Source organism: Azolla caroliniana, unplaced genomic scaffold (genome assembly GCF_043228905.1).
Source record: "Azolla caroliniana isolate FFs.n. ecotype wild unplaced genomic scaffold, voAzoCaro1.0.p SCAF_15, whole genome shotgun sequence".
NCBI lineage: Eukaryota > Viridiplantae > Streptophyta > Polypodiopsida > Salviniales > Salviniaceae > Azolla > Azolla caroliniana.
The window spans coordinates 6,557,358-6,584,389 of record NW_028230450.1 but is presented as its reverse complement, the minus strand read 5'-3'; the positions used below and the strand labels follow the sequence as shown (position 1 = coordinate 6,584,389).

General features: G+C 41.9%; 2 protein-coding genes across 7 annotated transcripts in view; both read right to left on the bottom strand.

The window, feature by feature from the left end:
* Positions 1 to 18,538, bottom strand: part of LOC147854498 (uncharacterized) — a 90,629-nt gene extending 72,091 nt beyond the window's left edge. The window contains exon 1 of the mRNA XM_087331121.1: positions 18,515 to 18,538. The gene's annotated coding sequence lies outside the window, so the exon portion shown is untranslated. The remainder of the gene's footprint in view (positions 1 to 18,514) is intronic.
* On the bottom strand, positions 380 to 16,388 carry LOC147854499 (uncharacterized). 6 transcript variants are annotated; one of them, XM_087331146.1, is made up of 5 exons: positions 16,080 to 16,385; positions 12,752 to 15,421; positions 12,187 to 12,261; positions 978 to 1,145; positions 380 to 893 (listed from the first exon to the last, which is right to left on the bottom strand). In XM_087331146.1, the coding sequence occupies exons 1-5, from the start codon at positions 16,275 to 16,277 to the stop codon at positions 708 to 710; spliced, it is 3,297 nt and encodes a 1,098-aa protein (XP_087187272.1). In that variant the 5' UTR covers positions 16,278 to 16,385; the 3' UTR covers positions 380 to 707. The 6 variants fall into 6 exon arrangements, 3 of the variants coding, with proteins under 3 accessions (XP_087187272.1, XP_087187273.1, XP_087187274.1); XR_015531020.1 differs by lacking the exon at positions 380 to 893 and having other exon boundaries at positions 1,081 to 1,145; positions 12,752 to 12,837; positions 13,002 to 15,421; positions 16,080 to 16,388; XM_087331147.1 differs by lacking the exon at positions 380 to 893 and having other exon boundaries at positions 984 to 1,145; positions 12,187 to 12,257; positions 16,080 to 16,387.
* Positions 18,539 to 27,032: the final 8,494 nt, after the last annotated feature.

Sequence of the window (27,032 nt, the reverse complement as noted above, 5' to 3'; positions counted from 1 at the left end):
AATTATTATATATAACAGACATCATACAAATAATTATATATACACAAGGTTTTTAGTGCATATGCACTGCATGCTCTTGTAAAAAGCTCACTATTTTACAAAAACCATTGTGAAAAGTAGTTTCTCACAACAATAGGATAGCCTCTTTACTTAGGCAGAACCAACAAATAATTTTATCTTGAGATCAGCTTCAGGTATCTTCCAGTAAAGAACACATGAGATGAAGACAGTTAATTTCCCAAGCACAAACTACATTTGTGCATCAATAAATTACACTTCTGCACAGTGCAGTGTCAAATGGCCATAAATTGTCTTTCTACACCATAACACAACCTTGATGGCAGCTCCACAGATTTGTGGTAAGAAACCCTTCCATCAGTAGACAATGATATTGTTCCTTGAGACTTCATTTCGAATCATTATATATGTTACGCATCAATCCTTCTGAATCACAGAACCACCAGTAAAACCTCACAACGTCAGGAAATAAAGATGAAATTGTGTTTTTCACAAATCCAAACATATCATCCCCAAAAGTGAGCGTTGTCATTGTAGCATCAGCATGACTTCTTGAAATGTTATATTCTGTGACTACACACTTTATTTTTTAATCCATCACAAAATCTCATCACAGTAAATTGCCGTAAAAAGCATTTTTCAATGAATCATTATGTTTGCCACATCACCCTGTTGCTTCTTCAAATCCATCATAAAATCTCATCATAAAACTGTTGTAAAAAGCGTTGTTGCATCACTTGGATATGGCATTTTCGTACACTCAAGGGATTGTGGATGTTCAACGCAGGCTGCTGAAGCACTGAAATCAACCAACCAACACGGATCCCATCACCAGATTTAGAATAAAGGTGTATAAGAAGCTCCAAAATTGGCACCTGAATCAGAAAAAACCGCATTATAAATACAAAGACGAGAGAAACCCATATTGTACATTTAGTTTTTTATGTTTTTTGGCAGACCTCCCATATACATTCTGCATATAAATCAACATCTTTCTCTGTAGTTGCTGCACTCTCTTGCAATATTTGGAATGCCAAATCCAGATTTGGAACAGGGAGACATTGACATAGTATAACTGCTTGGAATCCCGCCCCAATAGCTCTGCACGACTCTATCATCCTTGATATCTGATTCATGAAAAATTCCATTGTTAAAAAGTGTTGAACCATTCTTTACCTCTCCATTTTGCACTCTCCGTATTTATGGCTGTTGGCTTGGTGGTTTACACCATATCATCTTCATCAATGGCTGAACCCCATCCCATAGATAATATTGGTTTCCCGTGAACCTTAATAATTTCTCTCTCTAGCTCACTCATAACATTCTTTCACTGTGCTCAAAGAAAAAACAAATATTTTTAGTTATATGATCTTGTTGAGTCTCGTGGGCCGTGGGCCATTTCTGAAAGGGTCAGAAATTGTCAATAGAATACCTTATCTTCGCGATGAAACTGAAGATTATCGCGGTAGAATACCTTATCTATGCTGTACAGCAACCTGCGCAGCAGTTCTGAAACCCTAAATTCGCTCTGATGCCAACCTCCCACTTAAAGGCATAAATGACACCTTTAAGCTAAGTAACTCCCACCATCTGTATACATATCTGATGTTGTGCTTTGGGTAAGCACTTGCTGAGTACATCTGCAGGGTTCTGTGATGTGTGGACCTTTATCAATGTGATAAGGCCATCCTCAAGCACTTCTCGAATGAAGTGATATCGCACATCAATATGTTTTGTGCGTGCATGAAACATAACATTATTTGCCAAACAGATGGCACTCTGGCTATCACAACCAAGCATAGGTGCCTTTTCAAGCAAACTAAAATCATTGCAAAGACATGCTAACCATATCGCTTCCTTGGAAGCCTCAGTGACTGAAATATATTCAGTGTCGGTAGTGGACAAAGCAAAAACTTTTTGCAGCCTACTACACCATGATACTGTGAGAAAAGCTGTTAATAGCAGCAGCGGAAGACTTAAAACAAAATAGGCACAGCCAAGCTGTGAGAAGGCTGTTAGACAGCAGTAGAAAAAATGGTTGCAAAGAGCAAAGACAGCCAAGGAATAGAGCTTGTTTTTAAGTAGCAACCAAAGTAAAAAAGTCTTTACAAAAGAGGCTGGTATAGCCTATTTATACAAAATTGGGGAAAGTGGGTGAAATGGTTGTTTGGTAGTAAAGTGGCTCTTGTACTACCAAACAGGTACAAAAAACTAGGAATAAAAGGGAATATCTTGGAAAAAGTAGAAGAGAAAAAAAGACGGCATTTAAAGCATTACAAATTCTAGAGAGAGAAGCATTAAAGGAGTTGCAGATTCTAGAGAGGGAAGAATTTGGGAAGGGAGAGAATATAGTACAAAGATAATAAAGATGAAAGAGAGTGCAGGGCTGGAGCTGCCACCCTCCAACACCTCCTCTCAGCTCCAGAACGGCGGTCCAACATTGAGTCGATCAAGGAGCTGATCAATGGTTTGCCTTGGAAGTGGCTTAGTAAATAAATCAGCCACATTTTCTTGAGTAGGGCAATATGCCAAGTTGATGACTTGTGATTTCACTAAGTCACGAACAAAATGGTAGTGCACTTCGATGTGTTTTGTTCTACCATGAAATGCTGAGCTATGTGCCAAGGCACGTGCACTTTGGCTGTCGGTGAAAACTGCAATAGGAGAGGCTTGCAAAACACCAATGTGAGAAAACAATTGCATCAACCATAGCAACTCACAGCAAGTATCCAAGTAGGCGCGATATTCAGCTTCCGTCGATGAAGTAGAAACTGAGTTTTGCTTCTTCGATTTCCAAGAAATCAAGCCTGAACCTAACATAAAACAATAGCCAGATGTGGACCTTCTAGAATCAATATCACCTGCCCAATCAGCATCTGAGTAGCCAACAAGCTCAATGCCGCCTCTAAAAGATAGACCATAGTCGAGTGTGTTGGCCAAATACCGAAGAACTCGAATAGCTGCTTGCCAATGACTTTGTCTTGGAGCAGTTGAGAATTGGCTGAGAATACTCACGCTATAGGACAAATCAGGCCTGGTATAAGTTAAGTGAAGAAGGGACCCGATTAATCTCCTATATTTTGTGATATCCTCAAATATGGGAGAATCGTCTTCACGAGATAGCTTTGAGTTTGGATCCATTGGACAGGAGAGTGGCTTGCAATTTGTCATGCTATAGGTCTCAAGGAGCTGCCTGAGATACCTATGTTGGCTGAGAAAGATACCACCATGTGATTGATAGACCTCCATACCTATGAAATAATGGAGAAGTCCTAGATCAGTCATTTCAAAGGTTGTTTTGAGGTCAGCGCGGACCTCCTCGATTTTAGATGCAAGGGACCCTGTAATTAGAAGGTCGTCAACATATAATATGATCAAGCAAAGCAAATTATCTTGGGAAAAAACATAGAGATTGCTGTCAGCATTACAGTTTTGAAACCCAAGAGAAAGAAAGAAGCTATCAATTTTGTCATGCCAAGCTTTGGGAGCTTGCTTTAAGCCATACAAGGCTTTGTGTAACCTGTAGATCATGTTTTTCTGCTCTAAAATCTCGAAACCTGGAGGCTGTTCAACATAAACCTCCTCTTTCAAGTCACCGTTAAGGAAGGCTGACTTGACATCCATTTGAAAAATGGCCCATTTGTTGTGAGCAGCAAGTGCAAGCGCACATCGGATAGATGTGTACCTTGCTGTTGGAGCAAAAGTTTCCTCATAATCCACTCCTTCAACTTGTGAGTAGCCTTTTGCCACTAAACGTGCCTTGTGCTTATCCAAAGTACCATCAGCATGGTATTTGGTCTTGAAAATCCATTTCAATCCAATGACTTGTCAATGTGGAGGCCGTGGGACCAGCTCCCATGTATGATTCCGCTCAATGGAATCAAATTCAACTTCCATTGCTGCTTTCCACTTTGGAAGAACAAGGGCCTCTTTTGCTGTTGTGGGTTCTTTTGATTGCACAACAGTGCACAATAAGGCAAAGTTGCATGAGTGAAGAGGCCGTTGTGACTTACGTGTTCGAGAACCAGATGTATACTCATGAAGTTCAGCATCGGAGAGATGAGAATCACGAATGGTGGCTTGAAGCCACTTGGGAAGTGGTGGAAGCTGGTTTGTAGAGGGAGTGGAAACAAGTGGAGTTGAGGGAGAGGTTTGAATTGTTGGCGAAGTTAGAGATTGAGTAGGAGGAGATGGTGGGCTTGAAGATGAGACATCTTCATCTAAAATAGGAGATTCCAGAGGAGCTTGGATTTCAACCATGAACTCAGGTAAAATCCTAGAGTCATCCGGCTGAGACTCCACAAAATGAACATCCCTAGATATGACTAGGGACTTTGACTCTAAATCCCATAACCTGTATGCTTTAGATTGTGTGCTATAACCAAGAAATTTGCATTTCTTAGTTTTGGACTCAAATTTCGTCCTTTTATGATCTGAAATGTGAACATAAGCATCACAACCAAAGACTTTAAAATGAGATACTGAGGGCTTTACACCTGTAAATGCTTCTTCAGGCGTCATTCTAGCAACTGCTTTTGTTGGGCAGCAGTTGATGATGTAGACTGCTGTGTTGACAGCTTCACCCCAAAACGAGAGAGGAAGATCAGATTGAGATAGTATCATACGAGCCATCTCTTGGACTGTCCGGTTCTTCCTTTCCACGACTCCATTTTGTTGAGGAGTATTGGGTGTAGAAAATTGGCGAGCAATGCCTCGTTGAGAGCAGAAATGGTGGAAAGCTTTGGAGATAAACTCTCCACCATTGTCCGACCTGATCTTTCGAACTTTCTTTAATGTCTCGTTCTCCACGAGAGCTACCCATTCTTGAAATTTTGCGAAGGCTTGGGATTTTTCTACAAGAAAATAAACCCAAACCTTGCAGGAGAAGTCATCAATTATAAGCATGAAGTAGCGTGCACCACCAAGAGTAGTGGTTTTCATGGGACCACAAAGATCCATGTGCACTAACTCCAAGATAGATGTTGCTCGATGAGTGGCTTCATGAGGGAAAGGCTCTCGATGTTGCTTGCCATGAAGACAAGCAACACATGGGGTATTGGGAGATTTGAAAATAGGAAGACCCTCAACTAGTTGGGAGGAGGAGAGCTTTTGAAGAGAATCACAGGTTGAGATGACCAAACCTAGCATGCCACAACGTGGGATCTTCTTGTGCCACCAAGGCATGAGAGCCTTGAAGAAGATGAAGATGATGAGATTTGGAGTTTTCCAAGGGGCTATGGGAGCTTTTTAGGCGATATAAACCCCCTTCTTGTGTGCCACTAGCTACAATTTGTAGGCTGTTGGTGTCAATCACTTCCAAAACTGAGCTATCAAAGTAGACTCCATAACCTTGCTTGGTGATTTTGTAAACCGAAAGAAGGTTGGTAGAGATGCGAGGCACATGTAGCACATCTTGAAGAACGATAGGTTCTTCACTTGAAGAATTGTCAAGAAACACATTACCCACACATGAAGCCTCAATGCTTGAGGCATCTCCTATAGAAATTTGGGAAGAGCTAGGCTTCACATCATGCAAAATGGATTTGTCATAGGTCATGTGTGAAGTGGCACCACTATCTACTAACCACTCATCGATGGTTGAAGGAGTTGGTCCAGCCAAATGTGAAGTATGTTCCTCAATGCCAAGGAAAACTGTTTCTTTGGCTGAGTGGGCCGAGTTGGATTTCAGTGTAGGTTGATTTCTGGTAGAAGAAGAGTTCTTAGCATTGTCCCTTTTCTTTTTCCGACAATCTGGCTGAATGTGACCTTTGTAGCCACAATAATGACAAGTGAGCTCCTTGTAAGCTGGGTTGTTTGGCGGTCTTGGATTGGGTTTGTTGTAGGAGTTACCATTTTGCTTCCACTTGCCTTTACTTGTCGCATGTAGAAGCGTCTCATTGGAAGTTTGAGCACTTTTCTTCCTTATTGCCCTATCTTGTAGCATACCAAGAAATGTATTCATGTCAGGTGTGTTGGGAAGAAGAGAAATGGTGTCACAAAAGGCTGAGAATGACTCAGGCAACTTTATCATTAGACGATGCACAAACTCAACTTCAGTGGACTTGCTTCCCAAAGAAACTAGTTCCTTTTGGAGAGTGACAAATTCCGTTATTTGATCCATGATGTTGGGAGTGTCATGAATCTTGAGATTTGCAAGTTGGCTTTCAATAGCTATCATTTGAGCATGATTAGCTCGATGATACCTCCTTTTGATGGCTGTCCATAGTTCATTGGCTGTCTCGTCATCTTTATCTTGAAATTGACAAGTGATGCTCGGTTTAATATTAAACATGAGGAAAGCATGAGCACGAGAATCCTTATCTAGCCAAGCTTCAATCTCAGCGTTAGATGAGCCAGCAACTGATTTGGTTGAAGAGGATGAAGTTACTGGTGGTTTCTTGTCACTACCATTGACTACATTCCATAAACGATGGTATTGTAGCAAGGTCTTTATTTGTAGCTCCCAATCCAAGTAATTGTTCCCATCCAAGATGGATTCTTTGGGGAGTTGGGGAATGGTTGATGAAACAATGGTGGCATGTGAGGCCATGGATATCCTCCTCTTGAGCTACAGCTGGACAATTTACAGCAGTTGTAAGTAGATACTCAGGGTCTTTCTACTTCTCCCTAGATGCTAGGTGAGGCTCAAATAAGGGGAAAAGAAAACAGAAGAGCCTCCTCTGTAGGGTTGGGAGGGAGGGATAAAAGAAGATAGGTCTGTGTGCTCTTTGGCAAAAAAAAAATCAGGCTGAGGATATGGAGACCTCACTGCTCTGATACCATGTGAGAAAAGCTGTTAATAGCAGCAGCGGAAGACTTAAAACAAAATAGGCACAACCAAGCTGTGAGAAGGCTGTTAGACAGTAATAGAAAAAATGGTTGCAAAGAGCAAAGACACAGCCAAGGAATAGAGCTTGTTTTTAAGTAGCAACCAAAGTAAAAAAGTCTTTACAAAAGAGGCTAGTATAGCCTATTTATACAAAATTGGGGAAAGTGGGTGAAATGGTTGTTTGGTAGTAAAGTGGCTCTTGTACTACCAAACAGGTACAAAAAACTAGGAATAAAATGGAATATCTTGGAAAAAGTAGAAGAGAAAAAAAGAAGGCATTTAAAGCATTACAAATTCTAGAGAGAGAAGCATTAAAGGAGTTGCAGATTCTAGAGAGGGAAGAATTTGGGAAGGGAGAGAATATAGTACAAAGATAATAAAGATGAAAGAGAGTGCAGGGCTGGAGCTGCCACCCTCCAACAGATACAACACCATCTGCAAGTGTGAATACAAAGCCACTTGTGGATTTCCGTGTATCCACGTCACCTGCCATGTCAGAGTCACAGAAACCCTTCAGCTCTAATGGGTCTTTTCCATAACATAGGCATTAATTTTTAGTCCCTTTTAAGTACCTCATAATGAACTGGCCATGAAATCAGGTTACAACCCCCATTGGATAGGCAATATCAGGTCTAGTAGCAACCATAGCATACATAAGTGAACCACAAGCTGAAGCATAAGGTACACCTTGCATGTCATTGATTGCTTCTTATGTCTTAGGACAATCTTCCGTAGAGATTTTATCATATGGCTGTAATGGCACTCCAAGAGGCTTTGCATAAGCCATACAAAATCTGTCCAGCACCCTATCAATGTATTTTTCTTAAAATAAATACAATGTGTGCTGCTCCCTGTTAAGAATTAGGTGATTAACTATGGGTTAATTAGTACCTAATTATGTGATTAAGTTAAGCGGAAGATTAAGTGATATGTGTGTGTATGTGTGAGAGGAAGAGAGAGAGAAGTACACTTATGAGTAACACAAGATGGGGGATGATTAACTCTATATTAAATTAGCATTATCATCATCATCAAATACAAAAATACCCACAATGAGGTATATATATATCTCATGTGCAAAGGTGCACATGTGTGAGTAGAATATAGGTACTAAGGTGTAAGTCCTATATTAAATGTACTTAGGAGTGGAGGATCTAGAATATCCCACTTAAGTACAAGGTCCTATTTAAGGCGTTATAGTCAACACTCATAACTAGATTCTATCTAGATAACTACGAAGTTACATGGTTGAATAAATAACTAAACTAAGTTGAGCTTGATATCTCAACACTCCCTTTGTCTCCTAATTCTTACTCCAAGTACATGTTCAGTTCCCCAAGGTCTTTCATTGAAAATGCAGATTTCAGCTGCTTTTTAAGGACATCAACAATGCTCCTTTTCTTGGCAACAATGAGCATATCATCTACATATAGTACAAGAATGATTGGGCTGCCAGTTTCATCTCTTTTAGTGTACAAACAGTGATCAGCATGGCTTCTTTTATACCCATGTTTGAGCATAAGAGCATCATACTTTTTGTACCATTGTCTAGAAGTTTGTTTCAGCCCATACAAGCTTCTATTGAGCTTACATACCAAATGTTCCTTTCCAAGAATAACAAAGCCCTTGGGCTGTTGCATGTAAAGCTCTTCATCAATGTCACAATGAAAAAAAGTTGTAAGTACATCCATTTGGTCTAATTCCAAATCAAGTGCAGCCACAATAGCAAATAGCACTCGCAAAATGGTAATTTTTACCACAGGAGAAAACACTTCTTGGAAATCTATGCCCTTAGTTTGAGCATATCCTTTTGCAACCTGCCTTGCTTTATACTTAGGTTTGTCATCAACAATCTTGATTTTATATATCCATTTGTTAGGAATAGCTTTCCTTCCTTTGGGCAATTTAACCAAGTCCCAAGTATTATTTGAATGCAAAGCCTTAATCTCTTCCTGCATAGCAAGCTCCCACTTATTGTTGTGCTCACATGCCTTTGCCTCTTTATATATAAGAGGTTCTTCCTCATCAGTCAACATTATGTAGAGCAACGAGGGGTCAAATCTACGCACATTTCGTCTAATACGAGTAGAATGTCTCACCCAATGATCCACATTGTCAAGCAATGGGTCAGCATCAGGTGGTATGTCTAAATCATCATTATTAGGCTGCTGTCCATTATTTTCAGCACCATTTTCAGCATTATTACTTGGCTGCAGATTCCCCTCAGGATCCTCATCTTGCTGTCCATCATCTTCTGGCTCCAAAATCATTGGATCATCAATATTTTTAGTCCTTTGTGGTGCATTTTGATGGTCAAAACTAGGTCTAACAGGTGGCTGGTCATGCTGAAAATCTAACCCTTTTATAGTCATCTTTTGAGGCACAATTTTTTTGAAGCAGCCTTGCCTCATTGAAAACAACATCTCGGTTGCGTATAACCTTCTTGAGCTGGGGTATCCAAATCTTGTAGCCCATTTCACCTTCTTCACCATATCCCATGAAGAGGCCTTTAATGGACTTGGCATCAAGTTTGTTTCTCAACTCAGGCCTTATATGTACAAAAGCCTCACAACCAAAAACACACAAGTGATCATACGAAGCAGGTTTGCCAAACCAAACCTCTTCAGGGATGTCACCTTTTAAAGACACGTGGAGGGATCTATTGCATACATGTACCGCAGTTTTGAGTGCCTCTCCCCAAAATCCATGTGGGAGATCAGCGGTGGACAACATGCATCGCACTCTCTCACAAAGTGTCCTATTATATCGTTCAACCACACAATTAGAAGAGGGGCTGTATGGAACAATAAGCTCCCTCTTAATACCTAAAATTTCACAAAATTTCTTGAATCCAACACTTGTAAACTCACCACCATTGTCCGTACGCAAACATTTCAGTTTTCTGCCTGTTTGGGTGGTCACAAATGCATGAAAACGCTTAAACGCAGTGAAGGCTTCATGCTTAGATTTAAGCAATTGAACCCATATTTTTCTAGAGAAATCATCAACAAATGAAATAAAATACATACTATCCCCCATAGATTTGGTGGGCATGCTACACACATCAGAATGAACAAGATCAAGTACACAAGCCTTACGAGACACACTAGAGTAAAAGGAACGCTTCACTTGCTTTCCATATTGGCATTCATTGCAAAAGTCAAGCTTTGTACCTTTAACATCAAGCTTCTTTAGATTACAAAGCCTGGTGAGACCCTTTTGGTTCATATGGCCAAGTTTCTTATGCCACAACTCCATATGGGAGTGAACTTCAGCCGAAACAATAAACTTGCCTGATATAGCATTTCCTTGTTAACAATAAAGAGTTCCCTTCTTTGTGCCTTTCATAATCAGCCTTGAACCTTTTGTGATTTTCCATATCCTCTCTCAAAGAGAATGCTATAACCATGCATATCCATTTGACCCACAAAAGGCAAGCTCTTCTTGATCCCTGGTACATAACGCACATTATGTAAAACCAGCTCATTAGTGCTATTTGTAAAAAAATGCACAATGCCAATACCCTCAATGGAACATGCATGATTGTTTCCAATGTATACATGGCCATGGCTGCCTACAATAAAAGTTGAAAAACACCCCTTGATGGGAGTCACATGATATGACGCACTAGAGTCAACTATCCATGTTTGGGCCAATGCATCATTGATCGTCAGCAAAGCATCAATAAGATCATTCTTAGTGATGCACATGTCCTGCGAATGAACATTTAGCGAGGCATCACATTCATAAGTATCATCAGTTGAAAAAGTAGCACATAAAATGTCCTCAACATCTAACAACTCCTCTATGATTACATTGGAGGCCAAATTGGCCTTCTCTTTGTCCTTTTGGTTGTCATGTGCATCAATCTTGTCCTTTTTCTTATCTATAGAATTCTTCTTTCTTTCAAGTTTTGCTTTGTAATAGCGGCAATCGGGCTTCTTGTGGCCTTTCCTGCCACACTCATAGCATGTTACATCATTGCTTTTACCTATGGTGCTATTTCCCCTTTCCTTGGCTCTACTTTTGTTCCTGTGTACATAGTTACTTCTCTTATCTGTCCTACCTCTAACCATGTTGGCTGAGCTGCCACCTTCTCCACTTGCTTTTCTCCTGATCTCTTCATTGAGTATAGAATCCCTAACAGTAGCAGTAGGTGTAGAAGTAGAGCGATGGCTGAAAACATAGAGAGAGATAGTTGGAGGAGGTCACCTTTCGAAGTGAGATCCAAAAGTTTTTAACTTATATTTTATATGACCCAATTAGGGTTGGCCAAGTTCACACTGAACTTGGCCCAAAAATAACAAAAAAGTGATAAGTGACTTTTGGCCTTTATAAATAAGCCTATATACATGTACACACTATAAGGGGGTAATTTAGGGCCTTTACCCCAACAATTTCAGTCTTTTAGGTGTTAATACATCTCTCTTTTCTCCCAGCCTGACTTGGGGAATGTATGAGATATGACATGACTTTATGATTGCAAGTTTTTCACATCTAATAAGCCTCTCTAGAGATGTAATTAACACAAATTAGCACCAAACCTCCTGTTCAGGTTTTCTAACATGGCCAGCGGATACCACCTTGGAGACATATAGAAACTATGCAAACTAAAACTAGTACACAAGGAAGAGGATGAAATCACAAATGGTCAAGCAAAGAGTAAAAACAAATTCTTGTTGGAGATAATGTCAATGCAAGGGAGATTAAGAAAAAACAAAACGATAAGGGAGTCCATGAAGAAGTGAAACAAGAATGATAAAATGACCAAAGTTAATCAGGCACTCAAATGAGTAAAAGAAGGAAAGAAAAGGAAGAAGGAAAGACAATGTGTAGGACTGGCATAGAAACATGATGCTTAGGAGGATGGCAAGGCAATTGCGCAAAGATTTCAAAGATTATAGTAAGGAAGAGCAGAACAGGAAAAGGAATTGAGATTTTCAAAAGTCTCTATGAGTAGACTTGTCAAGAAAAACATCATTTTCAAAGGTTGCATGAATGTGAGCATAGGATGGACATTTTCAAAAGAGATGCTGAGGAGGATGGCAAGGTAGTTGCTCTGAGATTTCAAAGGCTGGAGTGATGAAGAGCAGAAAATGAAAAGGAATTGAGATCTTCAAAAGTCTTTATAAGGAAACTTTTCAAGGAAAACATCATTTTGTACACAAACAGATGTAGCTAGCCTATTACTATGCTTTGTTTCATTTAGAGGTGAGTTCATAATATTTTTACAAGATACATTAAACATCCTAAAACATATTTGCTTTATCTTTACCTCATTGATTCGTAAATTGAGAATCCTTTTATACACAAGTGCAAAAATACATTTTGAGACTCACAATCCAAGGAGTGAAAATGTCTTGTGGCATTGATGATGTGCGATCACAATAGCATGCACTTCTTGCAGCACCTGCCTACAAGAATGCAAATCCAGAGAGTCACTAAGGGCATTGATATCAAGTAAAAAAATATTCAGAAAGCTTCTTTAAAATCACATTTTCCAAAAACAAAATAATATGTATATAAGTTCCAATAAGCTATATCAGAAACTATGGATTTGGAAGAAAGACCTTCTGTTTCTTTCTTCATGGCATGTTCTAGTGGTTTTTGGGGATTTCACAAGGAAAGTGAGAATCGTTAATTGCATCACAAGACTTCCAGAGATCATTTAGTCAAACCACCTGCACCCCATTATTGGTGACAACATTTTTGGCACTCTCAAACACACTTTGTTTTGCAAAAAAATTGTAGTAGTTATTAATGAATCTAATATTGATTGTTTTTGAAAGAGCAAAATAGTTTGCTTAAGAAACTAGAACCCTTCAAACTATCTCAGGAAAAAATATAAGAAGAACTCACCCATAGTTGCCAAAATATCAGCCCAAATTTAGAGCTAATCATTACCTGTAAATAGTATTGAAGTGCCTGAACATGATCCTTATCTTCATATGCAAGATCAGCAAGTCCTTGCATCCAGATATGCCCATTCTCTATATCACAATCTATAATATCAGTGTTATTTACAATTCTTTCCAAAAGCATACGAAGTAAATCTCTGACAGAATCAAGTGATATACGAAGAGAAACGCTTTTAGAAGACCCTGCAGTTGAAGCTATTGGTACACCAGCCATGATCTTGGCCAAAACTCCATACCTCTCAATGTCTTTTGGCCATGGATTCAGTCCTGCTAAATGGAATCTTTGCAACCAACCGACTGCCAATGTTGCAATGAGCTTTATTACATTAAGGTTTGATATGTTCAAGATGAATGGCATCATGCTTATACTGGGGTGCAAAACTTCCATATCTTTCAGCCTGCTAACATTGAAGACATGGCACAGAAATTCTTCAAAGGGATGACACAATACAGGGCCTATCTCACTAGCTTCTGTATTCTCTTTCATTGAAGAACAAAAGACACACAAATGCACAATAGCTTTTGCCACTTTCCCGAACAAGATCAATTTTTCTGCTTTCCTTTTCATGTTTCCATCATTGTCAACCATATCATTTAAGCTATTGCTCGTGAAGGAAGTTAACCAGGTGCACATCTCCTGCACATTTTCCCATAATTCTTCATCTATAAGATTCTGTAGAGTGAATGCTACAAATTTTGAGCTAGCAAAATTATCTGCTTGACCTGACTTTATTTGAAGTTCTCCTCTTTCTTTGGCTAACTTACATAGCAACCAATGCATGAGGTTAGAATCACAATTTTCTGGATCATGTAGTAAGGCCTGATTGCATAGATATTTGGCAAGTTCATATTGGCTTCCACATACAATTGCATTATAAGCTTTTTGCCTTAAAATATTGCCTGTGCATTTCCTTGAAAAGTCCACTCTCGAAATGGGCTCCTGTTCCAAATCAACTTGCATTCTATCACAAGGTGCTGCCACCATTTCTTCTGAAACCAACGGCATGTTTTTCTTCAAGATTGCGTCACAATCATGAACATTTTCCGCTTGCATTAGTGAGAAAAATGCTCCAACATTGTCTTTCTCAGGGGAATCTGGAGTTGTGAAATGATCCACCACTCCATCTACCAGCTCTGTTTTAATTTCTTTGTCAGTTAATAACTGAAGGTCATTTGCAAGCTCCCAGCACCAGGACTTGTCGATCACACAACAAATATATCGAACAAACTGATGAAACCGTGAAGCCAATGTTTCTTTATCATTATCATCGAGCTTCCTCCTTTTTGACTGGATTCCATCTGCATCTCTTAGTAGAATTGTTTCTCCTCCTCTCATACATGCTGCTATCATTTTCAACAAAAACTGAATTGCCTCCATGTTATTACCTATTCGATCACTGATTCTCAGAAATGACTCCACTTGACATCCAACAATAATGCTACGAAGTGCATTGCATCCTATCAAAAGAGATTGGATCATTGACGGAATAGAAGGATCGTTTTCTAGAGAGATGCGGTATCCCCATTTCAAATGTCCCCAGAAAAGATCGTGAACGAAGACATGAATTAAACATTTATGAGAAATATCATCTAGCAGAACATGTTCATCATATGTATTTTTCTCACAGGACATATTTGAGACATTGTCTGCCATCAATTCCATCAGAAGAGAAAACATATGACTGGCCTTCAATGAGGTGTTTTCAGATCCCTCCAAAGATGAGAACACGTCACCCAGGTCCAAGGTTAACTTTTGTTCAGTCTTGCAAGGCAATACATGTGAATGACACTTGCTTCTTAAGAACCATCTTGATTGTTCACAAGCAATAACAGCATAATCAGATGAAGACGGAGACTCTAAAGTTTGTAAGGGAGGTTTGCCCATTCCAATTTCTTGAATTAGTTCCACTTTTATATTTTGCATAGTAAATAAATGCATACCCAGAACCATTCTACATGCAATGATAAATCCCACAAGCCTATCCTTTGAAATTGGAACATGTAATGTTTTAAATTGATTACCTACCACATAATCTTCTAGCTTTTTCCCACAAATTGAGAATAATCTGTGTGCCTTGAAGATTTTCCCCCTCATAAAATGCACCTCACCTAAATCCATTAGTAATTGGCATTGATAAGCGTCACATAAGATTGAAGAGTTTGAGTGGGAAACACCAAAAGAATCACCATTGATGTCAGATGGAAAGCTTTGAGATGCCAAGTCCACAACCTGATTGGGATTGTCTTTATCTCCCTCGGACAAGCCAAGCACATTCTCTATGAATGTAATTGAATCATTCTCACCACTTGCTATGGTCTCATATCCTTCACTGGCTAAAACAAGAGGAGCATTCTCACCTATTAACAAGCCCCTCTGCAAGGATGTCAATGATCCTCCTCGTCTTGAGCAGGTGGTTCTTGCTGCATGTGGTTTTAGTACATTATGGAGTATCCATTGATGTAGTTGACATTGATGAAGCAATGAGTTGGTATCATCATATTTGATCAATGCCTTCAACAAGAGAAATTGATGATGTAAAGAGGGGATAGACTCTATATCTAATAGAGATAATTGGGACGCCATCCATACTTTTGCTGCAAGTCTGCAAAGCAATGCGGCCTTTCCCTCTGCATTGCTAACTGAAATAGCAATATCCTGCAAGGAACCCATCTAAACAGATAAAAATACCTTCCATTTAAAGAAGTGACTCACTACAAGATAACATTATCCTCAAAGCATAGGAAAAATTTCACCACTATCGAAAGGTTGCCCGTATTGGTTATACATTGACAAATCATATTGAAAAGTTTTCATGGTTTTTGTATGGAAACCAGGATGCCATGTGATTCTTGAGATTTCATTGCCACAAAATGAAACCCATCAGTATCACAAGGTATTATAAAAACTCTCTTCAGTCCAGCATCAATCCATAGAAGAAAATTTCATGTGTGTGTTTTATTTTCTCTTTGGTGATTGCTTCTGAATGTAAAAACAAATTTAGTTTTTTTGGTATTCCCATCCAAAATGCAATATTGTTTTTCAGCTGTTTTCAGAAAATTTGCTTCCAAATGCAAGAATTTGTTGTAGTTCGTTCTTTCAGCCTTTTGCTTCCCAAATGCAAGACTTTTGTTGTAGTTTCTTTTCGCATTTGCATCCAAAATGCAATAATTAAAACAAATCAATTTAAATAGTGCACGCACCTATATTGCAAGATTAATAAATTAATTAATAAATAGGAGGCAAGCATAACCCAAATATGCATATATAAAGGCAAATATCAGAAACAATACAAGCAAAAGTTCACGTGGCATACCAATTTGTTGAGAGTTGATGATGGTGTGCTTTTATGTGAGAGGATAGCTCTCTCTAGGAACACAAGGAGGAGGTCGACGTGAGAGGGCTTTGTGATGATTCCTGCGTCAAGAGATGCCAGATGTTCATCCAGCTTGGATGGCAAGAGGAGGAATTCGATCCACAGAGAATCTGCTTCGCTACAATTCTCGCCCACCATAGCTCAAACCCCTGTTTCTGCCACTCTGTTTCTCTGTCTGTGTCTCTGTTTTCTGTGTTTCTTTAGAAGCTTTGCCATTCTTCAATATTTCCTTCTTCAAAATCGGTATATGAAATAAGACCATTTTGTGATAAATTACATGTTTGCTTCTTGTTAGTGCTAATCATCTTTTAAAAATACAATAAGTGGATTAAGCAGAGATTAATGAAGGCATAATAATGTATTGAGAAGAGATTACTAGTGCATGTTACGGTGTTATGAGTGTCTAAAGAAAGTGAAGCATAAAAAGGTAATGTTCATTACATGCGGAGTATGCAACAACTTATCGATGAACTAGGTTAAGATTGGATAAGTGGATTACTGAAATGATTAATGAAGAGATTATCATAAGGTGGATGGATTATGAATAACTTATCGGGGAAGGGGTTAAAGAAAGGGGACATGGTACGGTAACAACAAACATGTCCGTAAAGGGGTTAGGGTAAGTCTAAGATAAGATAAGATAGATTTGTTTTTAACGCCCATGGAAGAACAATTGTGATATATGAGATGAGGCCTAGCCCATGGGGAGGATCAAACTTGGATAAGTGAACTAAGAAGAGATTCATAATTAAGGTACTTGAATGCTAGAATAGGGAGATGATAATAATCTTTGGATTAATAAACATGGGAGCATTCATTAAATCATGATTAATGGAACTTAATAAAGGTTTTGAAAAAATGGAACCGCATATTGTAAGTCCTTGTGATTAATTATATTTGAGTTCTTGCATTAAATTATTTCCACTTCCAATGAGTTCATTGTCTTCTGGTTTGATTTCACACAGTATTTAGAAGATACTTTGTTAGATATGAAACTTCATACATAGCTCAATGAATTCTATCATTTCCAATGGCAACAATAATTGAACACATTTCTAGATCCCTTCTGATTGCTTTTTGTGTCCAAGTTTCATGAGTCTACATCAATTCATGGCTTTGGTTTTCGTCAAGAACAAGTTACTAGATGTTCAACCAACTTGAGTCACATAATGTACAAGTTCCTCTCTCATTGGAATGGCTCATTGGGATCACTATACATAGTGTTTTGACAATGTTGTCCACACGTGTTAATCTTGATGATAATCTAATCAATTATAGGCGTAAACCCCATGATTGCTATTTAACCAAGGAAATCAAACATCATGGAGATTCTCAGTGTATATAGTGAACTTGAGTGGCTTGTGAAACAAACAAGTCATTTAATGATTAGCACAATGTGAAAGCATCATGTTTATAGTTTAGATTCAAATGTGAGGTTGTTCATTTTTTTAATTCAAAATGATAAACATTAAGGTGTAATGGTAACGTTTGTGCATTGGAACATTAAATAAGTAGTTTTAATGTCGTGTTCACTATGAAAATGTTTCATGCTAATTTTAGTTTGGGATCAACTTCCAAAAAGAATGGCTTCACAACATTGTCCTTGTAATAAATTTCCACAACATAAAGAATGATGAAAATGATAATATCATGCTTTTAGTTTCTAATAAGCAAAATAAATGCAAACATTGGGATGCCGGAATAAAATTATGATATTATGTAAGTGGCTTGTCATTTTGCCATACATAATCCCATCATCGAAACAAACAAAATGACTTGGGCATGCATGCCACCATTAACTTGTCTAGATTTTTCACTTCTCTAAAATTACACAAATAGAGAACTATCACAACTATTGCAAAATTGAATTAAGTTTCTCGATTATTAGTCAAAATCAATTTTATAATTTCACACAAGTATTTCAAGATTGAAGTTAAATGAGCAGATAAATCGAGAAGAAGAAGAAGGGATCGGAGCAGAGGCCACTGGGGAACGGAGCCCGAGTAGGAGCCGGAGCTAAATCGCGCGCACCTCACAATGGGCCCTCACAGTGGGCCCTCACGCCACCGTCGGTGTGCACTATCGTTAGGGTTACACAACAAACCCCCCCCCCAAGAAAAAAAAAAAAACCACAATTCGAAGAGTGCCCCCCCATAGTTCGAAAAGTGGAACCACCCACCCACCTCCCCACCTTCCAATAGTTCGAAAAGTGGGTTCCCCCCCCCCCCCCCCCAAGTTCGAGAAGTGGGATACACTGTTCGAAAAGTGCCCCAAAATTTCGTAATGTGGGACCAACCAAAGGAAAAAGCCCCTCCTCCCCCAAAATAAAAGTGAGACTCCACACCCTAACCACAAACTACAAGTCCGACAACTACCCCCCCAAGGAAAGAGAGAGAGAGAGAGAGAGAGAGAGAGATTTCGTCTACTGCCCCCCCCCCCCCCCCAAACACGTTGGAAGACTCCATCAATCATGGAAACTTCGAACATCGTCACTATCGAACACGTCGTGCAAATAGGCCCCTCGATCAATAACGGAAAAATGCAAGATAAAAACAACTCTAATAGTGGGGGTCCTGTTGAGATTATTTTCAATAACGAAGAAATGCTTCTACTTGAGCAAGAGATAGAGCGCCTTGAGTGAATAACGGTCATATGCTGCGTGATGGGATCACGACCAAACAGAGGATTGTTTTTTTCTTCCCCCGAAAGATTTTCTTCAATAGTATTAAAACATCGAGAAAGTACAAGTGAAAGTTATCTGCCCGTAGGTTTACAACGTAATGTATGTACACCTAAACTTGTACATACAAAAACAGCTTATATAGGGTTGTTGAGCCTTAAACGATACATTAACATGTTGGTTTTATATCAAGAAAAGGTCCATGGAAGATGATAATTCCATTGAGGTCTTTGGTTTGTCATTACAAAGAGAGGCACCTTCCTCCATAAGTGAAGAAGCTTCATCCTTCTTTTATGAATATTTTCTGGAGAACCAGCTATGTTATCACACTGCCCACAAACTACTGTCAACAATGTTTCCCATATCTCAAGCAATACCTCTGGAATGCCAAGTTTTGCGGCATCATAAAGTTGACTACATCTACATTTCCATAATACCCATAATGTTATCGTAGTCACAGTTTTCCAGATCTCGACAGATCGCATCTGCTTTCGAGGTTGCTGAAATGGACTAACTGATATCAATCTTCTGTTATATGCCGTCATGGCCTCTTGCATATCATCTGCCTCATACAACATCAGGCTGGAGTGTAATACTCCCCACACCGCTGCTCCCCATGAGAACAAGCAACCAACATTGATTGTTAGGAATAAAGAAAGAACTTTATTCCATACTTGCTGAGCCAAGGGACAAGACCAGAGAGCATGCTTAGTAGTCTCCGGCGTTGCATAGCATAATCCACATTGCCTGAGATTCTGTGCGACATTCCCTTTTAACGTTTGGCCAACTGGTAATGCAACATGCACTAATAGCCATCTAAAAAGAATAAATTTAGAAGGCCCCTTGAAAGACCATATCCATCTCCAATATGTTTTCAACTGCAACATTGAAACACCCTAGTTAGTCCAATGTTTTTGTGTTGCTGGCGTCATTACATTCATAGACCTTAGTAATGACGTTCCTAGCTTTACTGTATACTGAAAAAAGAGAACCTTTATGATATGTTCCCCCAAGGAATATGTCTAGAACCAACCCCCCAGATCCCATAGTAGTCTTGCAACAGGTTCTTTTGCATACAACCACATCATATCACACATATGTGCAATAGAAGGATAAGGATCCAACAACCACTTCTTTCCCATTTTTGCAATCACTCTGACTGGTGCATTCTGCACATGCTGAAAGTAGCTGCAGTCAAAAGCATGAGGCTGCATTCTATTGTTATCAAGAACCTCAAAATAAGAGATGCACCCATTAGGTGAGATACACTTGACAACAAACAATGTATCATTTATGAAGCATCCAAACCAGAAATGCTCCTGTATGGGTTCGAAAGTCACCGCTAATGAGGAATATGAAACTGAAATGGCAGCCGTCATTATCTTGGCTCCACGAATAGTTTGTAGCTGTGCAAGTCGATCTGCTGGCATATGTTGGAAAAGAATCCAAGTATTTATAGAAGCAGTTGGCCCATTATCCAGTTTACCCCAGGCAAGGTGAGTTCTGAGACCCAGTACTTTTCCTATATTATCCCGAAATAGAGAATTTCCAAGAAGAGGCTGATTAAGCAATGCATCCCAAGTCGAGGGCTTCTCCTTAATTAGAAATGATTTGATCCCATCCCATGCCCTTATGATTCCTAACAAAAAACGGTTAGAAGCTAGATCCCGCCTTGGCGTTTGTGCGTCATTCAGGAACAACCATTGTTGCGAGATATGCTGCAAGCTAAATTTCATTCACAAATAGGCGGTACAAAAGAAGTCCAACTGCTTGGTAAAGGTTTCTATCAAATCATATTAGAGGACAAGGATTCCGCAGTGAACCTCGTAGCAATATCTCCTTGCCAGGTCCGAAACACATGGTTATTCATGCATAAATGGTCACATGGTTTTAACCTAGAGAAAGCCGCGCAACATGATGATTCCATGAAAAAGGTAACAATGTTGTTTCCGAGATTATCCTTAGAATACAACATGTTACTTCCTACTATTGGAAACTCCTTGGGTATGATGTTGGACAAGGATTCCGCATCGAACCTCGTAGCAATATCTCCTTGCCAGGTCCGAAACACATGGTTATTCATGCATAAATGGTCACATGGTTTTAACCTAGAGAAAGCCGCGCAACATGATGATTCCATGAAAAAGGTAACAATGTTGTTTCCGAGATTATCCTTAGAATACAACATGTTACTTCCTACTATTGGAAACTCCTTGGGTATGATGTTGGACGAGGAACTAACGCTATCGGACAGGCTAAAGAAACACCTAGGCCCTCCCTCTATCCTCCTCTTGGTGCATGACATCAACAAACTTCCTTCCAAGATCCTCATTTCGGGGAAAAACGGAATACGGATTGAACAACACATAGAAGTGATCGGCGCACTGGGACAATGTTTTGCATGCAAAAAGCTTGGTCATTTAAAAAAGAACTGCCCCACGAGATGCATTAAAGATCCTACCAAGGAGACCCTGGAAGGTTGGGACACCTTAGGAAATCCGAAGCCTCTCCTACCACGCCCTAATAAGGCTGTGGTGGAATGACGAGTGGTGGGGAAATCCCATGTCCTACGTAAAATTCCACAGTAACAAAATCTTTCATTGCCAGTGAGCCCCAATCGTTTTGATCTACTACAAGAGCTCCCCCCCACAAATAAACACTCCCCTAGTTCTTTCTTAAGCCCCAAGGAAAATCCTCGTTAAAGCTTACAAAACAGGGAAGTGGCGAAGGATAAGTCATGTTAAGACCCTAATGCGGAGCTTTAACGGAATTGCAGCCAATGGAGAAACAACAAACCAAGGCAATAGTTTGAATATCACACCTCAGATCATAGCCTTCCTAGACATAAATGAGTGTGATACATCTAGCTAGGACCTTGAACCACACCCACAAAATGCCCTGAAATGGCTAGGTATAGGGCATACGATAATGGACAAAATAAGGGTACATGTATCGGCGGTACACAAGAATGGAGTACCAACAACCTCAATTTCTTTTCCACTCTTGCTTCCGGCACAAGAGGACTGGTCCAAGTCCAAGATCAAAGATACCCTATGTAGTCAAGCAGCTTGTTTTGTAACAAAAATTAGAGATGAAGCCCTCATGAACGAATAAAAAAAACATTGGAATAACACAGAATTCTGGTGCACCATGGATGAAGAGTGTTGAGAGACAAGCTCAACATCGGCCGGATCGGTTGAAGAAGCCGAGGACCGGATCGGTTGGGACCGATCGGTTAGGCCGAGTGCGTAAACCGGGAGGTCGTTAGGAAAGATATTCCGTGAGGAATATATTTGGGAGTTAGTGTAGGAGCTCTTAATGAGCATTGAAGTACTGTCAGTACTTCGGTCAGTCCTTCTAGGACTTGTATAAAAGTGTTCATTGAGCACGTCTTATGTACAGACTTGAGTATTATTATTGAATATAGTTTTTGTGTCTACTCTCTCTGTCTCTCCCGCATATACCGTGTAAGCCCAAGCTCTCCATTGAACCTGAGTTTCCTTCCTCTGTTCTGTCTTCATACCTGCTTCCGCACGCTACTTTCTACATGGTATCAGAGCGCGAGGGTTGAGAACCTCTCTGTAGCCGACACAACTTGACGAAGAAGAACAAGAAGAACGATGGATAGAGGCATGGCGAGCTCGCTTCCAACAGAGAAGCTTGACAGAACCAACTACGCGTCTTGGTCCTACAAGATGCACCAGTACCTGCTCGGGCATGGCTACTGGAGTTATGTTGAAGGAGCTAATGATGCGGCACCCGAATCGACACACAGAGACTTCCTGTCGTGGGAGCAATCGGCGAGCAGGGTGTTGTATTGCTTCACGTCGTGTGTGGGCGAACAGTTATTAAGCTATGTTTGGGATGCAAAGACACCGAAGGGTGCGTGGGAAAATCTGAAGAAGATTTTCGCCGCGAGCACCACAGCTAGGAAGCTTCAGCTCTGACAGGAGTTGAGCAACCTATGACAACGCGACTTGTCGGTGGCGGACTATACCTCGAAGATCAAGGATATCTGCGACTCCCTCGCCTCCATAGAGGTGAACATCGAGGAGAACGAGATGGTCCAGATCTGTCTCGGAGGTTTGGCGTCGAAGTTCGGAGCGTTCCGAATGGCTGTGTGTACCCGGGAGAATACGCCGTCCTTTTTCGACTTACAATCGATGCTCCTGGTAGAGGAGAACCACGCGGGTGCGTCGACGAGCACGCACACTGACAGCAAGATGTTGTACACGGAGGGAGAAAGGCCCCGTGGTCGTGGAGGACGAGGCGAGTCGGTACGCATTGGAAGCGGCCGACGAGATCAAGGAAGATGGCACCGAAGTGATGCCGACAGCAACTCCGGACCCTCCGGAAACAGGGGGAGTCGAAGCGATGAGAACCGGCAAGGGAAGGCCATCGCGGAGTGCTGGTACTGTGGCAAGAAAGGCCACAGGGAAAGTGAGTGTTGGAAGAAGTGCGCCGATTCGGAGAGAACTGGTTCCGGGAACGGCTCTAGACATACCGACAAGGGAAATCGGCAGTGATCGCACTACGCCAAAGATTCCGGGAGAGCTGGAGAAGGGTCTGTCTTCGTGACGAGACACGAAGCAAACTCAATGAAACAGAGCACCCCGAGATCGGACGAGGTGTGGTACGTAGACTCCGGCGCGTCAAACCACATGACGAGCCATAAGGAGTGGTTCTCGTACCTTGAAAAACCGATACAACCTGGAGTAGTCGCAACAGGAGGCGACACTCCGCATCCGATCGCGAATGTCGGAGAAGTTCCCCTTAGCCATGTCGGGCAGAAAGGGAAACTCATGAACGTGTTGCACGTTCCGACAATCACGAAAAAGTTGGTCTCGGTCGGACAGATCGTCGACCAAGGGATGGAGGTTCGGTTTACACACCTAGGGTGCTTCATTGAGGAAGAAGGCCGTGTGATTGCGCAAGGGCGCAGAGACGGGAGGATGTTCATCCTCGACTCCACTGATGGCGGCACCGCAATGTTCGCGAAGGGACAAAAGACCGAGTCGGACATCGACTTGTGGCACAAGTGGATAGGCCATGTCAACTACCAGCGGCTTCAAGATCTGCAATCGAAACAGGTAGTGTTCGGATTGCCCAAATTTAGTGGCCGAAAGGCACAAATTTGTGAAGCCTGCCAGCTCGGGAAGCAACACCGACTTCCTTTCCCCAACGAGTGAAATCGGAGCCGGAATAAGCTCGACCTTATACACTCCGATGTATGGGGGCCGGCAGAAAACGTTAGTCTTGGCGGGAGCCCATATTTCGTCTCCTTCATTGACGACCACACGCGGCACACGTGGATCTACCTCATTGAGAGGAAGAGTGAAGTCTTTGACTGTTTCCGGGACCTCAAAGGGTTCGTGGAAACGGAAATGGGACGAAAGATCAAGTGCCTGCGGTCGGATGGCGGGAAAGAGTATTTTTCCGGTGAATTCAACGGTTATCTACAACAAATGGGAATTCGGCGCGAATTCAGTTGTAGATACACGTCGGAGCAGAACGGCGTGGCCGAGAGGAAGAATCGGTCAGTTGTGGAAGCGGCACGGGCAATGCTGGAGGAGAAGAGCTTGCCCAAGTTCTACTGGGCCGAGGCGGTAAGGACCGCAGTATACATCCAGAACCGGATCGGAGACAAAGTGTCAGCACACGAGCTATATTTCGGAACGAAGCCGAACTTGCGACACTTGAGGGTGTTCGGTAGCATTGCGTATGTGCATGTACCGAAGGAGAAAAGGAGGAAGCTGGACGCAAAGGCCGAGAAGTGCATCTTGGTCGGTTACTCGGACGAGCAGAAGGGTTATAAATGCTATAACCCTCGCACCAAACAAGCACGTGTCAACCGCGACGTTGTGTTTGACGAGTCCGCGTCCTGGTACCTACCCCCGACTCGGAACCCCGACTCCAATCCGATCTCTGATGATGAGGTCAGTGAGGCCGAGATGCCTCCGGATGAGCCCGAAATCGAGACCCGCGAAGAGAGTCCGATTTCACTCCGGTTAAGTGGACCGATTGGACGACTGAGTCGGTATGACCAGTCCGATAAAGAGCCGGCGAGCAGTGGAGACTCGGCCGTGCATTCCCCGCGCAGGAAGCCGAGGAGACGGCTTACGCGCAAAGAGAAAGGGAAGAAGAAGGTGTCGGATTCCGGCACGGAAAGGAACGAGTCAGACCGACGCGAGTCCGACTCCGAGGGAACCGGTGACGGGTCTTTAAAGGTGAAGACCGCATCGACCGAGAAGGCCTCGACATCGGCTAATGTGAGATTACGCCGATCTACCCGCCAAAAGAACCCAGTTGTGCGGTTCGGATACAACGAGTACATGGCGCATCATTATGCGCACATGACCCGTGTAGCGGAAGTGCGTGAGCCGGAGAGCTACGCAGAAGCGGCTAAAGACGCGAATTGGCATGCCGCGATGGAGGAAGAGATGCATGCATTGGCGGAGAACAAGACCTGGGACCTGGTTGACGCACCGAAGGGTGTGAAGCCGATCGGCTGAAGAAGCCGAGGGCGACTTCGGATCGGCTGAAGAAGTCGAGGGCGGACCCGCGGAAAAGTTCGGAAGAGGACAGAAGGGGAGCAACCGAAGGAGAGAGCCGAAGCCAACCACCCATGGGGAAGATGATGCCATTGAGGGCGAGAAGACCGAAGACGAGTTGGAGACAGCCAACTCGAACGAGAGCGAAAACCGATCAGAGGTAGCCGAGTCGGTTTGAATGTTTGATTCAGACACGCTGAATCAACTGAGGCCCAAGCGGAAGAAAAGGCAGCAGGAGAAGCGTCAACACCGCAACATCAGAAGAGCTGATAAGGGCCGCATGAGCATACAAGCTGACCGGAAGGGTCGAAGCGCGCAGAGTCGAACAGGTCGAGCAGCGCGAGCGAGGCGTGAAGCCAGGAGGAACCCGAGCCGTGAGCCCGAGGAGCCGTGAATCCGAGGATCCCGAAGAGCCTCGAGTTGAGCTTGAGGGGGAGTGTTGAGAGACAAGCTCAACATCGGCCAGATCGGCTAAAGAAGCCGAGGACCGGATTGGTTGGGACCGATCGGTTAGGCCGAGTGTGTAAACCGGGAGGTCGTTAGGAAAGATATTCCATGAGGAATATATTTGGAAGTTAGTGTAGGAGCTCTTAATGAGCATTGAAGTACTGTCAGTACTTCGGTCAGTCCTTCCAGGACTTGTATAAAAGTGTTCATTGAGCACGTCTTATGTACAGACTTGAGTATTATTATTGAATATAGTTTTTGTGTCTACTCTCTCTGTCTCTCCCGTGTATACCGTGTAAGCCCAAGCTCTCCATTGAACCTGAGTTTCATTCCTCTGTTCTGTCTTCATACCTGCTTCTGCACGCTACTTTCTACAAAGAGGAACCTCATCCCTGCCACATCCACCCGCGGACTATCATAGACACCCGACTAACTCTAGGCTTCTTCTATTTCTATGAGAAGCAGAAAGGAAGTATTGAAGCTCACAAGATAGCCCACAAACTCCAATCTTGGATTTGGAACAACATTCCACCCCTGGAAATGACTGGATGTCTAAATGGTGAGTGCTCCCCACTCACGACCTGTTGTGCAATGCACCAGGAACAACTGGCAATCTCCCACCCCATTCCATGAGTATGAAGATTGTAACATGGAACGTGCAAGGGCTCAGAAGTCGACTAGACCAGCAAAACAGATGGAAACTGGGAAGGGATCTTGAGGAATATTTATTAGGGAGTGTTGCTGACATCATCATGTTGCAGGAACACCACCTCGATAGCACGCAGTCAAAGGAAGTCGGAGACCTTCTACTAGGATCATGGCGAACAATTTGGGAGCCAGCAATAGGGGAGGATGGAAATCATGGTGGTATTTGCAGTTTGATTCGGGAACATCTAGCCCAAGGCTTAATACACCAAGAATCACTTATACTTGGTAGGGCACATTTTTGCACGTTGACCATCCAGGGGCAACGCTGGAATTTCATGAATGTTTATGCTCCAAATAGCAGAACAGAAAGGGCAACATTTTGGGAACGCATCCGCCTACAAGTACCGGATGTGGAAGAGTGGTGCATTGGAGGGGATTTTAATATGATCTGTTGGGAGACATGTCCCTCCGGATGGGAAGGAAGAAGAACAGTGCCGACGAACAAACTCGGCCGAGGCCGAAACGGTATGAGGAGTACCCGGCTACGGAGAGCCGGATGATACAGGC